The 13879-nt window shown below is 42.8% G+C and overlaps 1 protein-coding gene across 1 annotated transcript in view; it reads left to right on the top strand.

The window, feature by feature from the left end:
• The window catches only part of ugp2b (UDP-glucose pyrophosphorylase 2b), a 42062-nt gene continuing 28183 nt past the window's right edge, over positions 1-13879 (top strand). The window contains exons 1-3 of the mRNA XM_080016688.1: positions 1-411; positions 4891-5018; positions 10478-10585. Coding sequence (XP_079872814.1) covers positions 393-411; positions 4891-5018; positions 10478-10585 — 255 coding nt within the window. The 5' untranslated portion in view covers positions 1-392. The remainder of the gene's footprint in view (positions 412-4890; positions 5019-10477; positions 10586-13879) is intronic.

Raw genomic sequence — 13879 nt, 5'->3', positions numbered from 1 at the left:
CGTGTGAGGGAAGGAGGCAGACCCCGCCACCCCTCCTCCCCGGCGCCGTAAAAGAAACGGAGCTCTGACGCGGGCGATCGGACCGTAGACGTACGGGATGCGGCTGCCGTCCGGAGAGGCGCGCCGTCTGAAGGCAGATCTGAGAAGGTGTTTGGTTCCGTCCACGATGTCAGCTGGATCTTCACGCCGGTGCCCGCGGCGTGCGGGTCTGTGAATAGAGGGGTTGTTTTTGTTTGTATTTGTTTTTGTTTTGTTATTTGCTCTTGAACTACCTCTGGGAAGAGTCGCCCCCCCCCCCCACTCACGCACAGCCTTTTGCCATCCGTCTGGAGTACGGAGTGGTTGATTTATTCCACTCGCTCTGCTGAGGCGGCTTGCGGCAACTTTTGGAAATGACGCTGTACATGGAAGGTGAGTGCCGTTCAAGGGGAGAGAGTTGATGGTGACTAAAGCGAGATGACATCAAAACCTTTGTCAAGTTCCCACTCGGGTATGGGGGGGGGGGGCTCACTTGACTGTTTTAATTCTTAGTTAATCGACCCAACTTTTAACTTACGAAGTCCGTTTTTACTTCTATTTTTGAATTCCAACAAATCCTCGTGTGCCGCATCTGCTGTTGAAACGAAGTCTCTTGGGTTAGAATCCGGGGCCAAAGTTCATTTTGTGGCATTAATATGTCACCATGGTATGAGTTTAGTTGTGTGTTATCTCCCATCTGTACTTTGTAACATCTCCGTTTACACGCTCCGCTGATGAGGAGGGGCTGTAAAGAGCTTTTATGTTGCTGTCATATACTCCCCTGCAAATCAGATTCGCTTCTGCCCAGTACAGCTGGTATCACTTCAGTGGCAACAGCCTGTTGTGCCCATTTTTATGGCTGAATAGGTCGATATGTGAAGCGCACCTGCAGATTGGGATTGACACCTTGCGGATGTGTCTTGGAGAGTAGTAAAATGTACACTCATCCCAGATTTAAACAACCAGCCAGTGCCAATTGGCAGATATATCATATATCAGTTAAGCGTAATTTCTGCCCGTAACCAAAATTTCAGAAATCCCTTTGACTCTGACTCAATTCAGACCTTATTGGCATGTTCTCAAATCATGGTGAAACCGTGTTTTATTTTTCTCTACTGAGGAAACAAGATTTGAGCATCCATCCCAGACACACACATTTAAATCTTCACATATCCAGGCTGTGACAAGTCGACTTTGATTATATTTCTTATGTTGTTCCCTAATGAGAACGGTTCTCGAGCTGATTGTGAGTGTGATTGAGAAGTCTTAAATATCAGGCATGCAATTTCTACTGTATGTGATGACTATCTATCTGTCTGTCTCTCTGTCTGTCTCTGTAAAATTAAATAATTTCTGAGAAGCCTTGCTATCATGATGGCATTTTGATCAAATTAAAGATCAACCAATGACTTATTGTACTTACAGGACAACAGTAAAGAAGTAAAGCAAAAAAAATGTAGAAAAATACATTGAAATGTACACAATTATGTACATAAAACATGCATATAAAAAACATAAAAATAAAGGTATTTAAAAAAGTTATTCTTATTTTAGAATATGAGATTCGTAAATCCAATGCTTCCCCAAGCATTTCTATTTACAAACAACCAAAAACAAATCATAAGTTCTGTAAAGATACAAAATGCTTATTTTTTTATTTTATTTTTTTATACATTTTCATAATAGCTCGACTAACAGCAATGAAGTTTGGCCTTGTTGTTTTTCCAGACTGGACCTGTAACGCTATAGGAGAGACACGGATATCAATACATGGAAATGTAATAATGCAGTATCTCGAGTTAAAAGTAATAATAATTACATGCTACTAATCAAACACTGCTAATACAAAAAAAATGCAGAATAATTATATAAGGGTAAATAGAAGGTAAGGACATATTCATTACCTGGGATGTAAATAGTTCTATATGGCGTAGTGGAAACAAAATCAATAATAGTTTTATACACCGATAAGCCACAACATTAAAACCACCTGCCTTATACTGTGTAGGTCCCCCCCCCCCCCCCGTGCCGCCCAAACCCAGACTCTACAACACCTCTGAAGGTGTCCTGTGGTATCTGGCACCAAGACGTTAGCAGCAGATCCTTTAAGTCCTGTAAGTTGCGAGGTGGGGCCTCCCTGGATCGGGCTTGTTGTTTCAGCACATCCCACAGATGCTCCATCGGATTGAGATCTGGGGAATTTGGAGGCCAAGTCAACACCTTGAACTCTTTATAATGTTCCTTAAACCATTCCTGAACATTTTGTAGTGTGGCAGGGCACATTATGGTCCTGAAAGAGGCCACTGCCATCAGGGAATACTGTTGCCATGAAGCAACTACTGTTGCCATGTACTTGGTCTGTAACAATGTTTAGGTAGGTGGTACGTGTCAAAACATCCACATGAATGCCAGGGTCCGAGGTTTTCCAGCAGAACATTGCGCAGATCATCACACTGCTTCCGCCGGTTTGCCTTCTTCCCATAGTGCGTCCTGGTGCCATCTCTTCCCCAGGTAAATGACAGACACACACCCAGTGATCCACGTGATGTGAAAGAAAACGTGATTCATCAGACCAGGCCACCTTCGTTGGACAGGGGTCAGCTTGGGCACTCTGATCGGTCTGCAGCTACGCAGCCCCATACACAGCAAGCTGTGATGCACTGCGTGTTCTGACACCTTTCTATCATAGCAGCATTAACTTTTTTTTCAGCAATTTGTGCAACAGTAGCTCTTCTGTGGCATTGGACCAAACGGGCTAGCCTTTGCTCCCAATGTCCATTATTAAACCTTGTGTTGGAGATGCTCTGACCCAGTCCTCTAGCCATCACAATTTGGTCCTTGTTAAAGTCGCTCAGATCCTTACGCTTGCCCATTTTTCCTGCTTCCAATCACATCAGCTTCAAGAACTGACTGTTCACTTGCTGCCTGATATATCCCACCACTTGACAGGTGCCATTGGAATGAGATGATCAATGTTATCCACTTTTGTGACATGCAGTGATCAATGAACCCTGCTAGTTCCGCTGTTTTTCTCTCTCCATAAAACTCTTTCCTCACTCCCTCAACCCCGTTCGCTTTATTTAAAAATCTCTCTTGATCGCTCTCTCTCCCTCCTATTTGATTCTTCGACTTACCCCAGGGTTGTACTCAGATTCACGTCATCATCCCTTCCTCCCACTGCTCCAAATGTGCTGAGCAGTCTCTTTGCAATCACATAATCATGAAATTGAGATACCTCCACTGTAATGCACAATTTTGTAGTCTAAATTAATATTGATGAGGGGGAAAAAAACCTCACAATACGAGGCTGGGATAAGGGTGGGCTTTTAATCATTCTTTAAATTAACATATCGTTCTATGTAATTAACTGGATCGGAATGGAATATGTTTTGGGTTTTTTTGTGTCAAACTGCCTACAATTATTGTGCACAATTATTAACAGTTGGATTATCTTAATCAAAAGCCAAACAGCAATAAATACTACCTGCCAGGGCTTAATTTTTGCCGGATCTGCCAGAACATGTTCCGGGACCTCCCAGATCGGGACCGCCACCTATTTAATTGGATCCGGCACCTCTGCACAAGCTGCGGAGCTGCGAGCTCCGCCTTCCCCGTTGTTACAAATAGAAATAGCGTGTTTTTAGATTGTTATTTTTTTAAGAGCTGTATCCGACTCAGAATCTTGTCAGTCGAATCTGATCGGCACCTGTCTCCCTCTCTGACTGTACAGAGGACGCACGCCCTAGCGATGGGTTGTCCGGCGATCGGCACCAGAACAGTGTTTTTTTTTATATTATAAATCTCCTTATGAGACAAAACATGTAGGCATGGAACGAACCTGTGCGTGATGGGGACTATCGCTCCGTGACTCTCTCCCCGATCACCCCCTCTCCATGCGTTATGCAAAGAAAATGATCTTAACGAGGCTACGAGTCGAGCCCCGTCCCCACACTGTTTTTAGTTGTTTTATTTCGAGGAACGGGGCTCGGCTCTCCGCCATCAGAGCGCACGGAGGATTCACACACATAAAAATGTGTTTATGATTCCCCTTATTTATATGTTATCCCTGTGCATTTTGTAATCTTCTATCTGTTTTATTTTGTTATTGCAATGGACACTGACTGACAAAAAAAGAAAAACGACTCCTCGACTTGAAGAACCTCAGTCGACTGAGGAGTTTTCAACTGATGATTCAGCTCGTTGACTCTCAGGGTGCTGCCCTATTATTTTTTATTTTCCTTAACTAATTGAATGAAACAAGCTTAAGACCGCCCCTCCCCCTCCTGCGTTCTTGTGCATAAGTTCCGTGACTTTTCATTTTTCTTTTCACTTTTCAATTTCTTTTAATTAACAACACCTTTTACAGCCCTTCAGATCTGTATCCTCATATTCAGTTTTGGTTTTTTTTGTTTGTTTTTTTAACCTCAAATTAAGTTTTAGCCCATCGGTGTACGACAGCTCTGCTCTGCTTCCCTCTGCTCGTTGCACTCTATGGGGGTTGCGCTGTCACATCAGGTGCTAGCGATGCAAATAGTATGTCCGGTACTCTGTGTTCTTCCTCTTGACATAACTTTACACAAGCTGGATGTACAAACAGATACGCCTTTCTAATTCTTTGACGCACAGTCAATGCCTTTTTAGAGCGATGAAAAGAGTTGTGTTTGTCAAAGGCAAACGCAATGCATAGTATTCTTCCCACCCAAGGGGATAATTACCATCAAGTTTTCACCTCTTCTATTTTTTATACATGTACTTCCTGATGGGAGGGGCTTGTGCTCTCGTTTTTATATTTCATATATGTTACTACTATTTTAATGCTGATCTCAGTCTCGTACAGTAATGCGACTCCCCTCCCCTGTGCGTGTTGTTCAGGTCTGAGGAAGGACATTGCCAACGGGGGAATGGCTCTGTTCCAGGAAGTGATGCGGCAGCAGCTGGAGAGCTCCATGCACGTCGAGCTGGAACAACTGCTGGACACGGCATCAGGGGCAGAGAAGGAGGTACACACACACACACACACACACACACACACACACACACACACACACACACACACACACACACACACACACACTGAAAGGCTACCTGCTTACTCTGACATACTGGCACACCCTTTAACAGACAGACATTACACTAGTGATGCAGCAAAAATAATTTGTAGACTGTGTTAACAGTATTCGTTCATCCATTTGCCAATAGTTCTTTGTACCATAGAATATTTATATAAATTTAGCTTCTTTTTTTAACACCTTTTTTTTACTATATATCCTTTTTTTTATGTAGAAAATGCTCCGTTCATCGTCTGTAAAAATGAATTGCAGCGTTATTTCTGGTTAGGCAGCGTGCTCATAGCAGCAGGCATTTTCATGTGATGCAGTTCATAAAAGAAACACACGAAGCAGAGACCTCAGCACTCAGGTTGGTTATGTATTTTTGCTGGCATTGGAAACGGATGTTGTGATCGATGCCAGATTCACACAGAATAAATTGGAATTTTTTGGGGAATTTTTTCGGCCTCACCCTCAGTGAATCCCTGCTCTAATTCTTTCAAACTTTCAAACTAGGCTTTTTAACATTGTTTGAGCAGGAGATGGCTCTGCACCTTTTCTGTATACCTGTCCACACTTTTTAAAATTGGAATCAAAAACAAATCGAATCTATAACTTCAGCTAAAAATATGGAAACAGTGAAGGGCAAACAGCTTACCAATAGCAATATGCGAATATTGCCATTGGTAAACTGTTTGTTTACTGTTCATAATGCTCTCCTCAGAAGTCATTTGAACAATGAGTCCTCCATTCATTCAAGGGCAGGCATACTTACCCAACCTGCCTTCAAGCCCAAGCATAATAATTGGAACAATTTGAACAGTTGGATAACTCCACACGACCAGAATTCTTTCAATTACTAAATTCTGATTTGAACATTTCAGAACTGAATCCACAGCATGTCCCCCTTTGGCCTCCCATGTTTTCCCAATTTGACCGCTCAAATGCATTTTTCCAAGTTGCCTTGAATCGAGTGAATCACCCCTCCCTCTCCCTCCCTCTCTCTTTCTCTCCCCCGCTCTCTGTCCATCTGGCAGTGATTTGGAGGGTGGGTAGAGGCCATGAGAGAAGTTCAAGCCAATAGTGTCACATACTGTAAACTACGTCAATGAGGGCTCCACCTAGACTGCGCCCGCACACAAACACACTCGTTTTATTCTATTATGTTTCTCTTTTTTGTAAAGCACTTTGTGACAACAGCATTTTCTTCTCAAGGCCTTTGAAAGATATAAACGCATTGTCTTAACTAGGGCTGTGCGATCTGGCGAAAATCTCCTATCCAGATATAGGTCATTTCAACTCTCGATAATGATATACACCGATCAGCCACAACGTTAAAACCACCACTAATAATCACTAACATTCTGAAGCGGCCCCTTTTTGCCGCTAAAACATCTCTGACCCATCGAGGCATGGACTCCACAAGCCCTCTGAAGGTGTCCTGTCGTATTTGGCACCAAGACATTAAAAAGCAGCTCCTGTAAGTCCTGTAAGTTGCGAGGTGGAGGCCCCCTTGTTGTTCCAAGCACAACACAACAGCATGAACCTTTTCAGTAATTTGTGCTTCAGTAGCTCTTATGTTGGATCGGACCAGACGGGCTGGACTTCACTCCCCACACGCATCAATGAGCCATGGGCGCCCATGACCTTGTCGCCAGTTCACCAGTTGTTCTTCCTTGGACACTTTTCGTAGGTACTAACCACTGCATACTGGGAACACTCCACAAGACCTGCTGTTTTGGAGATGCTCTGACCCAGTTGTCTAGCCATCACAATTTGGACCTTGTTAAAGTCACTCAGATCCTTCCCATTGTTCCTGCTTCCTCCACATCAGCTTCAAGAACGGACTGTTCACTTGCTGCCTAATATATCCCAACCCTTGAAAGGTGCCATTGTGACGAGATGATGATGTTTTAATGTTGTGGCTGATCGGCATATACCAAAATATAACAGATGCAGATAACGTAAAGCACCGTGACTCCAAACAACGTAAAACGCTGCCGCAAAGCAGTTCTGCCGCTGACTTGCGACGCGGTGATAGAAGCTGTATAAAAATATGTTTACCATAGTAATTTTTCTATCAACTTACGATATATATATCGTCATATTACACAGCCCGAGTCTTAACTCTTAACAGAAAAAACACCATGACCATCAAAACAACACTATCACTGTAAGAAAAGCTCATAGTTCACAGCCGTAGTGAGATTCGGGCAAAGCAGCTCAAGGCAAAGTTCATCACAATACTCATAAGTCTCATATGGGAGGTGGTCAACGGGAAAACTTGATAGGGTACAGTTACATATTTGCAGTATTGCTGTGTATGAGGATCTGGAGTATACTGTATATCACATTGTGATACTATGAAAACGTCAATATAGTGAAATGTTATTTTCCCAAGTTTTGACATCTTCAAAATCGATCAACTAAGATAAAAGACGATAGCAGATACAATACTGTACCTTAATATTACCGTGGTCGTTTTTACCCCTTCCGGTGCAATCGAGCAGACTGGTGGTTGTACATAGACCACAAACTACAACTTTCCCTGCTACATTTGATGTCGATAAATTATATATCAGCACTTCTCCTGCTAAAGTTTTGGAGTCATGTTCTTACATAGAATCGTTATTCTCAAATGTATCTATCATTTCTTAAACTCCTATTAAATCATTTTTATCTACTTTACCTTTTAACAATCTGGATTGGACACTGAGACAACAAGGACATTCGTAAGCATAATTCTATAATATATTATTTAATAATATTAACTGTATATTAATATGATGTAATAATTATTATTTCAGTGTGTAAAATGAGATGTGTACACACTTCTCACAAATGTGCAAACATCCTGCACAAAATGCCAACAGAATTGAATGCATATAAACATAGTAATTCTTTGTGAAGACCTCAGCATCTTAAAAAGTGCTTTAAATTATGCTGTTGTTTTTAACCTATGTTTAGATTTAAGTCGAGCTGCTTTTTCGTCATGAATAATTACAGAGCCAACATACAAAAGCAGCACAGTTATGAAACACTGATATATGAAACACTGCTTTCATGGTATTCATTCCAGGCAAAATGTCACTCGCGGAGCCAAAGAAAGGGGGGGATTCTCTGCATTAAAAGGGCAAAATGAGATAAATTCAGCCGGCGTCATATATAACTGTCAAAAGTCATGATAGTATCCCTTTATTCCACAGAATCCACTCATTTATTCAGATCTTCCACAACTGTTTAGATGTGTGTTCTATAAAATGTTTTTTTTATTTTTTTACATATTTTGTCTTTTTAGCTTTTGCGTCCTCCCCCTCTCCACTGAACCCGGCTCATCCTTCTCCCAATGCTGGGCCAGCAGTTTCAGATATTACTTTAGCAACATCCCTCTTTGGTGGGATTGCTTTTTCGGGTGAAAACCTCTCATTTCGCTTCGACCTTTTGATAGAGCTAGAAGAATGGTGCCGCACATACAGTATTTGCTATTCATTCCCAGGCCTTTCATCGGAGCTACTCTCAGTCGGCGCGGTGGTGGAGGCTCGATTACACAATGGGCGTTCACCTGTGAAGCTGGACGGACCTGGTGCCGGGTCCACAGCGCAGTCGGTGGTCGACGAGCTCTCGCAAGATTTTCGGCTTCAGATTTTACGCTGAGTTTAAGTTTAAAATCGGGCGGATACTAGACTTCCAGATGAATGAACCCGTAGCTGTAAACCACGCTCCAAAGTCTGCAATCTTTTTTTTGGACAAAAGTAAAGTCCCTCAAACCTCTCACATCAAGATATTTGTATGAAATTGGGCTCATTAGGATCTCACCTTTACAGCCATGCCTGACATTACGTCAGCTACAGGCAGTTTGTTCGCTTCGGGGTCCTGAATACACAGTTTTCTGCCTGCAGTGAAAATGTTATTTTCGGCCCCCTTTTTTTTTTTTTTTCTTTTCCCCATTTCTGCACACTGTGGTACCTCAGTAGTCATGGAATTGTACATTTGGGTATATCTAGGAAAGCTGAGACTGAATGAATCCAAAGAGCCCAACTGCATTCAATTGTGTGCGATGAAATATGGTCCTATAGTAGCCGTTTTGACCTTACTGTATAAAGTAATGGATTGTGACCTCTAGGATAACCACAGCCCCATAGAACTCTACTCAGAATATAGACACCTCGACCATTCGGGAAATGTATCGGATGTCGATGGACATTGACGATAAGTGTTTTTTTTTATGAGCCATTTTCAGAGAATAGTGCTCGTCATCCAATCGTCAAAATCGCACAAATCTCCAATTTTCAAACGTTATGGATACTGCAGCACAGCATTACGTCTACTAAAGTGCTCTTCAAGGTCATGAGGTCTTCAGGTGGCCTTTTGGGGGGGGATTTGAACCTCCCTCCCCCCCATTCTCGAGTGGTCAAAAATAGCTCGAAAGTGTACCAAAGCTGTGTCATTAATGGTATCAACCCACAACTTGATGCAGCAACTAATCACACATAATTGAGCATGGGAATGGCCATCATTAGGCATGAGTATAATGTTCACAGCCCCTTTACTCTCAAAATGTCAATAATTTTACCAGGCGCAATTAAAAATGTAGCGTTTATTACCATTTATATGATAGAAAAGATTGCCATACAGGGTCAAGCTGCTCAAATGATTCCCTAGGCTCTCAGCTTTCCGATGGTGAAAGGCACTTGTATGTGACACCAACTGCTGACCGACACCCACCCCACCCCCACCCCAACTTCACCCGCCCCCCAGAAAGGGGCTCCAGGCTGAACAGGTCAAGAGGTTCAAGGGTACCAGACATCGTGATCTGACATCCTTCACACTCGTAAATTTCTGACTGTGGAATAATAATTATGATAGCGATAAAGAACAGCGGCTAAGGAAAGCAATACTATGAGGGTTAATGAACAAGGAGAAAAGCGCCTTCTTTGCTCTTTACCTTAAAGTGCAGGAGCAGAGCGAGGGTTGTCGGCCATAATTATATATATATATATTTTCTTTTAGCTAAAATGACTGTAATCGCTTATAACAGGCCTCATTATCATTTTGTTATGAATAGTCACCGTAGTAGATGGAAGTCACTGTGAAATGGAGAATTCATCATTCCATACATGACAGCTACTGCCTAATTTACATACCGGATTCAATTTGAATATATTAAAAAAAAAACATTACTTTGAGGACCTGATATGTTGTCACATCTCCACATAATGGGGAAACCTCCAAACTTATAATAACTTAACATAATACCTTGAGCTTGACAAAGTCCACACGTTTGTTCTTTTCATAAAGACCAACCGGGATGGAAAACAAAGTGGGTTATTTTTGCATGAGGAAGTTCTGAACATCTTCAGGAAAAAAAGGGTTGAAATGAAACCTGTTGTTGTTGTTGCTCTACATTTCAGGTGTCGAGGAAAGACTTTGAGGGCTTCAAGAAGCTCTTTCAAAGATTCCTGCAAGTGAAGGGACCTTCCGTGGAGTGGACCAAGATTCAAAGACCTCCCGAGGACTCGGTAAGACATATCTGTTCAAGATAATATCAGATAACTACTTTATTTCCCCCTGATCTACTTAACATTAATGGTTGTTCATCAAAAAAAATGTATTTTATAAAAGTAACCTGAATCACCCCAAATCACATACGTTCCGGAGCAGCAGCCAGGGTTTATGTCGCCGTGGAGTGAAATGAGCCTCAGAAAGTTGAACTTTGACAGTGCGTACACGTTAAAGGGCAGAGAACAGTTGGGGTATAGTGTTTTCCTTTAAGCTTTCCAGCTGTTCTTGAATACAACAAGGTCCACTTTTCCCTGCAACAAAACAAACAAGAGCAAAACCCTTGATGTTTTAAATGGACTTACGGGAATCCTCTTTAAGCTTTGTCTAGATTGGTTTCACCGCATTTGTTTTAATTAGGTGTCTTGGCACTACTTACCCAAAGGTAAATTAGCCTTCAGGTTGTTTTTTTATTTGTTGCACATATTAAATAATGGGGAGCTCTTTCCTGATTGGAAGGACGGTTTTTCAAAAGCCAACCTATAGATTACAGAGATAAGCTGTAAACATAAGGTGTGTAGGCCAACTACTGCTGCATCGAGTAAAAGCGTTACGCAATCGCTTTTGTTCAAGTTCAAGGCGTGGGATCATTGTCAAGGAATTGTGAATGAACATCGCCACTCGAATCTCACGACACGTCACGAAACAGGATTCAGGACTCATCCGCCACATGAGGACATCGCCCAACTCTTTTCTTTTTTTTTTTATTTGTTCTTTTTCACTTCAATGACACACCTGGCCAGTACAGTGGTACCTCGACTTACGACTGCATCTATTTACGACTAATCCAAGATACGAGTAGCGATAGTCACGAAAATTTGTATCAACTTGCGACCGACTGCTCCAAGATACAACCGTGGAAATTTGCAGTTGGCGCGTCGGCGGCCTGTCAGCAGCTAGTCAGCAGCTAGTCAGCAGTCCGTCAACAGCCAGTCAGCAGCCAGTCTGCAGTCAGTCAGCGGGCGACCTACACCGTGTGTGCACGTAGCTCGTGGCTTATCGATATTTTTTTCATATTTACTGTGTTTGTGCTGTGTATTTTGTTTATTTTCACCCTTCATGATTTCATAATTTATATGGGAAAAATTGCTTTGACACACGACTGTTTTGTAAGTCGAGGGACCGCTGTACCAGAAAGCGCTTGGTGGCACTTTTTGATGATGTGGGTTTAAGCGGGTCACCTGCATGATGGATGAAACAATACGCTTGTTGTCCTTTGAGTGCTGTTCTTTCCGCAACAGTGCGGTTTGCTACTTGAATGGAGAGCACAATGTTGTCACTGGTGGATGAAAACCATGTATGACCTATTTATTTTATTTAATTTATTTCTCTCACTGAAATCAACCGTTGGGAACCTGCTTAATGAGGACATGCTGCGAAAAGTACATATCACATCTCTGGTGAGAATCCAGTGAAGTCATGCTTCCAGTTACTGAAATAAATGGAACCGCCAGTGAATCAGAAAAAGGACGCCAGCCAGGACAAACGATAAACTGCCCACACACTGCAGAAAAGACACGGTTTGTTTTTTTGATGTTATGTTGAGGGACAGGTGGGTAGGAGAATGACTGGGAGCCTACAAAATATGCAAAAAAAGACTCCCACACTGTCTTTAACGTGCAATTAAAATGTGTTTATCGAGTGTGTCGCTGTTTGGTATATTTCAACCCAGGCATTGCACAATAGATGACCTAACTCATCTTTTTTGGAATAAAACATCAGAGCGGGTTTGGGCGATATGGAGAATTCCAATCGCCGGGGCACAGTGATCGGCGATATGCGATTTTATCAGGGAGGGGCACGTGCACGGGAGTGCGCACGCATGGAACGTAATATCATGTGGCAAATGCGGTCTCCCGGTTTGAGAAGCACAGAATTTATTATTTCCAAGTAAAGTATTCACAGAAAAGCATGCAGTTTTAACTAAATAAAGTCCTGAAGAAACTGAAAGCAAGGGGGAAACATCCATCCCCACTGTCCCAACAGTGGAGATTGGAGGATGGAGGTTTTTTTTGGAACGGGACAGGCCCTTAACTCAGTTGTGTTTTGTTTTTGTTTGTTTTATGCATGTATAAAACAAACTAAAATAAATAGATGTAAAATAAAAAGACAGGAACAGGCGCCGGAGCGCTCCGCTGTCTGGAGGGGGAGGGGGAGGGGGAGGGGGGGGGGGGGACAACAAAAAAAGAAACGCCGCTCCAATTCTCTGAGTTGGGTTTACGTTTCTTTATTTTCCATACGAGTAAGAAACTAAGGAAAGAAAATAAATGGAAATCTTTCTCTGTGAGATGAAATAATATATCGCTGTATTATAATCGCAAAGTTTTCATTTGCATACTGACCTGCAGGCACCTGCAATCAAACACCGTGGGACCTACGTCCTGTGCCCTGTTACACGGAGCACATGCCGTTGTGTCACCGCTTGAACACCCGCTAAATGTAAAACAGAAACGGTGCGATAGTACGACACGCACCGAAACAAACCACCGACTGAACCTGTGGGAGGGAAAGCTGGTCGTCATGAGTATCGGCACCCATGTTCATTTAAAGCCCCAAATAAAACCGTTTACCGAGCATCCGTCAGAGAAAGCGTGCTAGCTTCACTCTGTGTAGATAGTGGTTTGACATTTAAACTATACGGTATAGTTAGCTCTATTTCAGGTTTTGCCGGTTCGGTTTACAAGCCTAAACTGGTTGGATTTTATGCAAACTGACTGAACCGGAATTTGTAATTGTGAGATGTTCTGGCATTTTACCGTATTGACCCGAGTATAAGACAGGGTTTGGTTTTTTGTTTTTTCCTGGAAATGCACCTGAAAAGCTGCTGTCGTCTTCCATCGGGGGGGCTAGCCTTTCGATATCGATGTACGGGAATTAAATGTGTGCATTAGGAGGAGCGTTTCAATCTGTTCCGGCACACATGAAGAATCTTAAACTGTCACACAGCACACCACATGCACGCACATGCTTTGGATGGTGGCCGGTGAAATGAGGCCTCTGCGTTTAACCCATCCTGGCTTGTCCTTCCTCCGGGGGCACAGCCAGGAGCAGTGGGCAGCATTCGTGGACCTGGTGATAAGTGTCCATCGCTGGTCAGACAATGATGGGTGCATGTTTTTGGTGGGGGTCCGGACTGACGTTAGGTGGAGGAAACCCCATGTGAGCACGGGGAGAACATGCAAACTCCACACAGGAAGGCTCCTTTTTGGGAGGTGCCAACAGCGCCCCAGGCGGGAATCGAACCCAGGACCTTC

This window comes from Zeus faber (genome assembly GCF_960531495.2).
Source record: "Zeus faber genome assembly, chromosome: 16".
NCBI lineage: Eukaryota > Metazoa > Chordata > Actinopteri > Zeiformes > Zeidae > Zeus > Zeus faber.
Note: the sequence above shows the minus strand (reverse complement) of the source record. Positions and strands in the feature narration are given on the sequence as shown.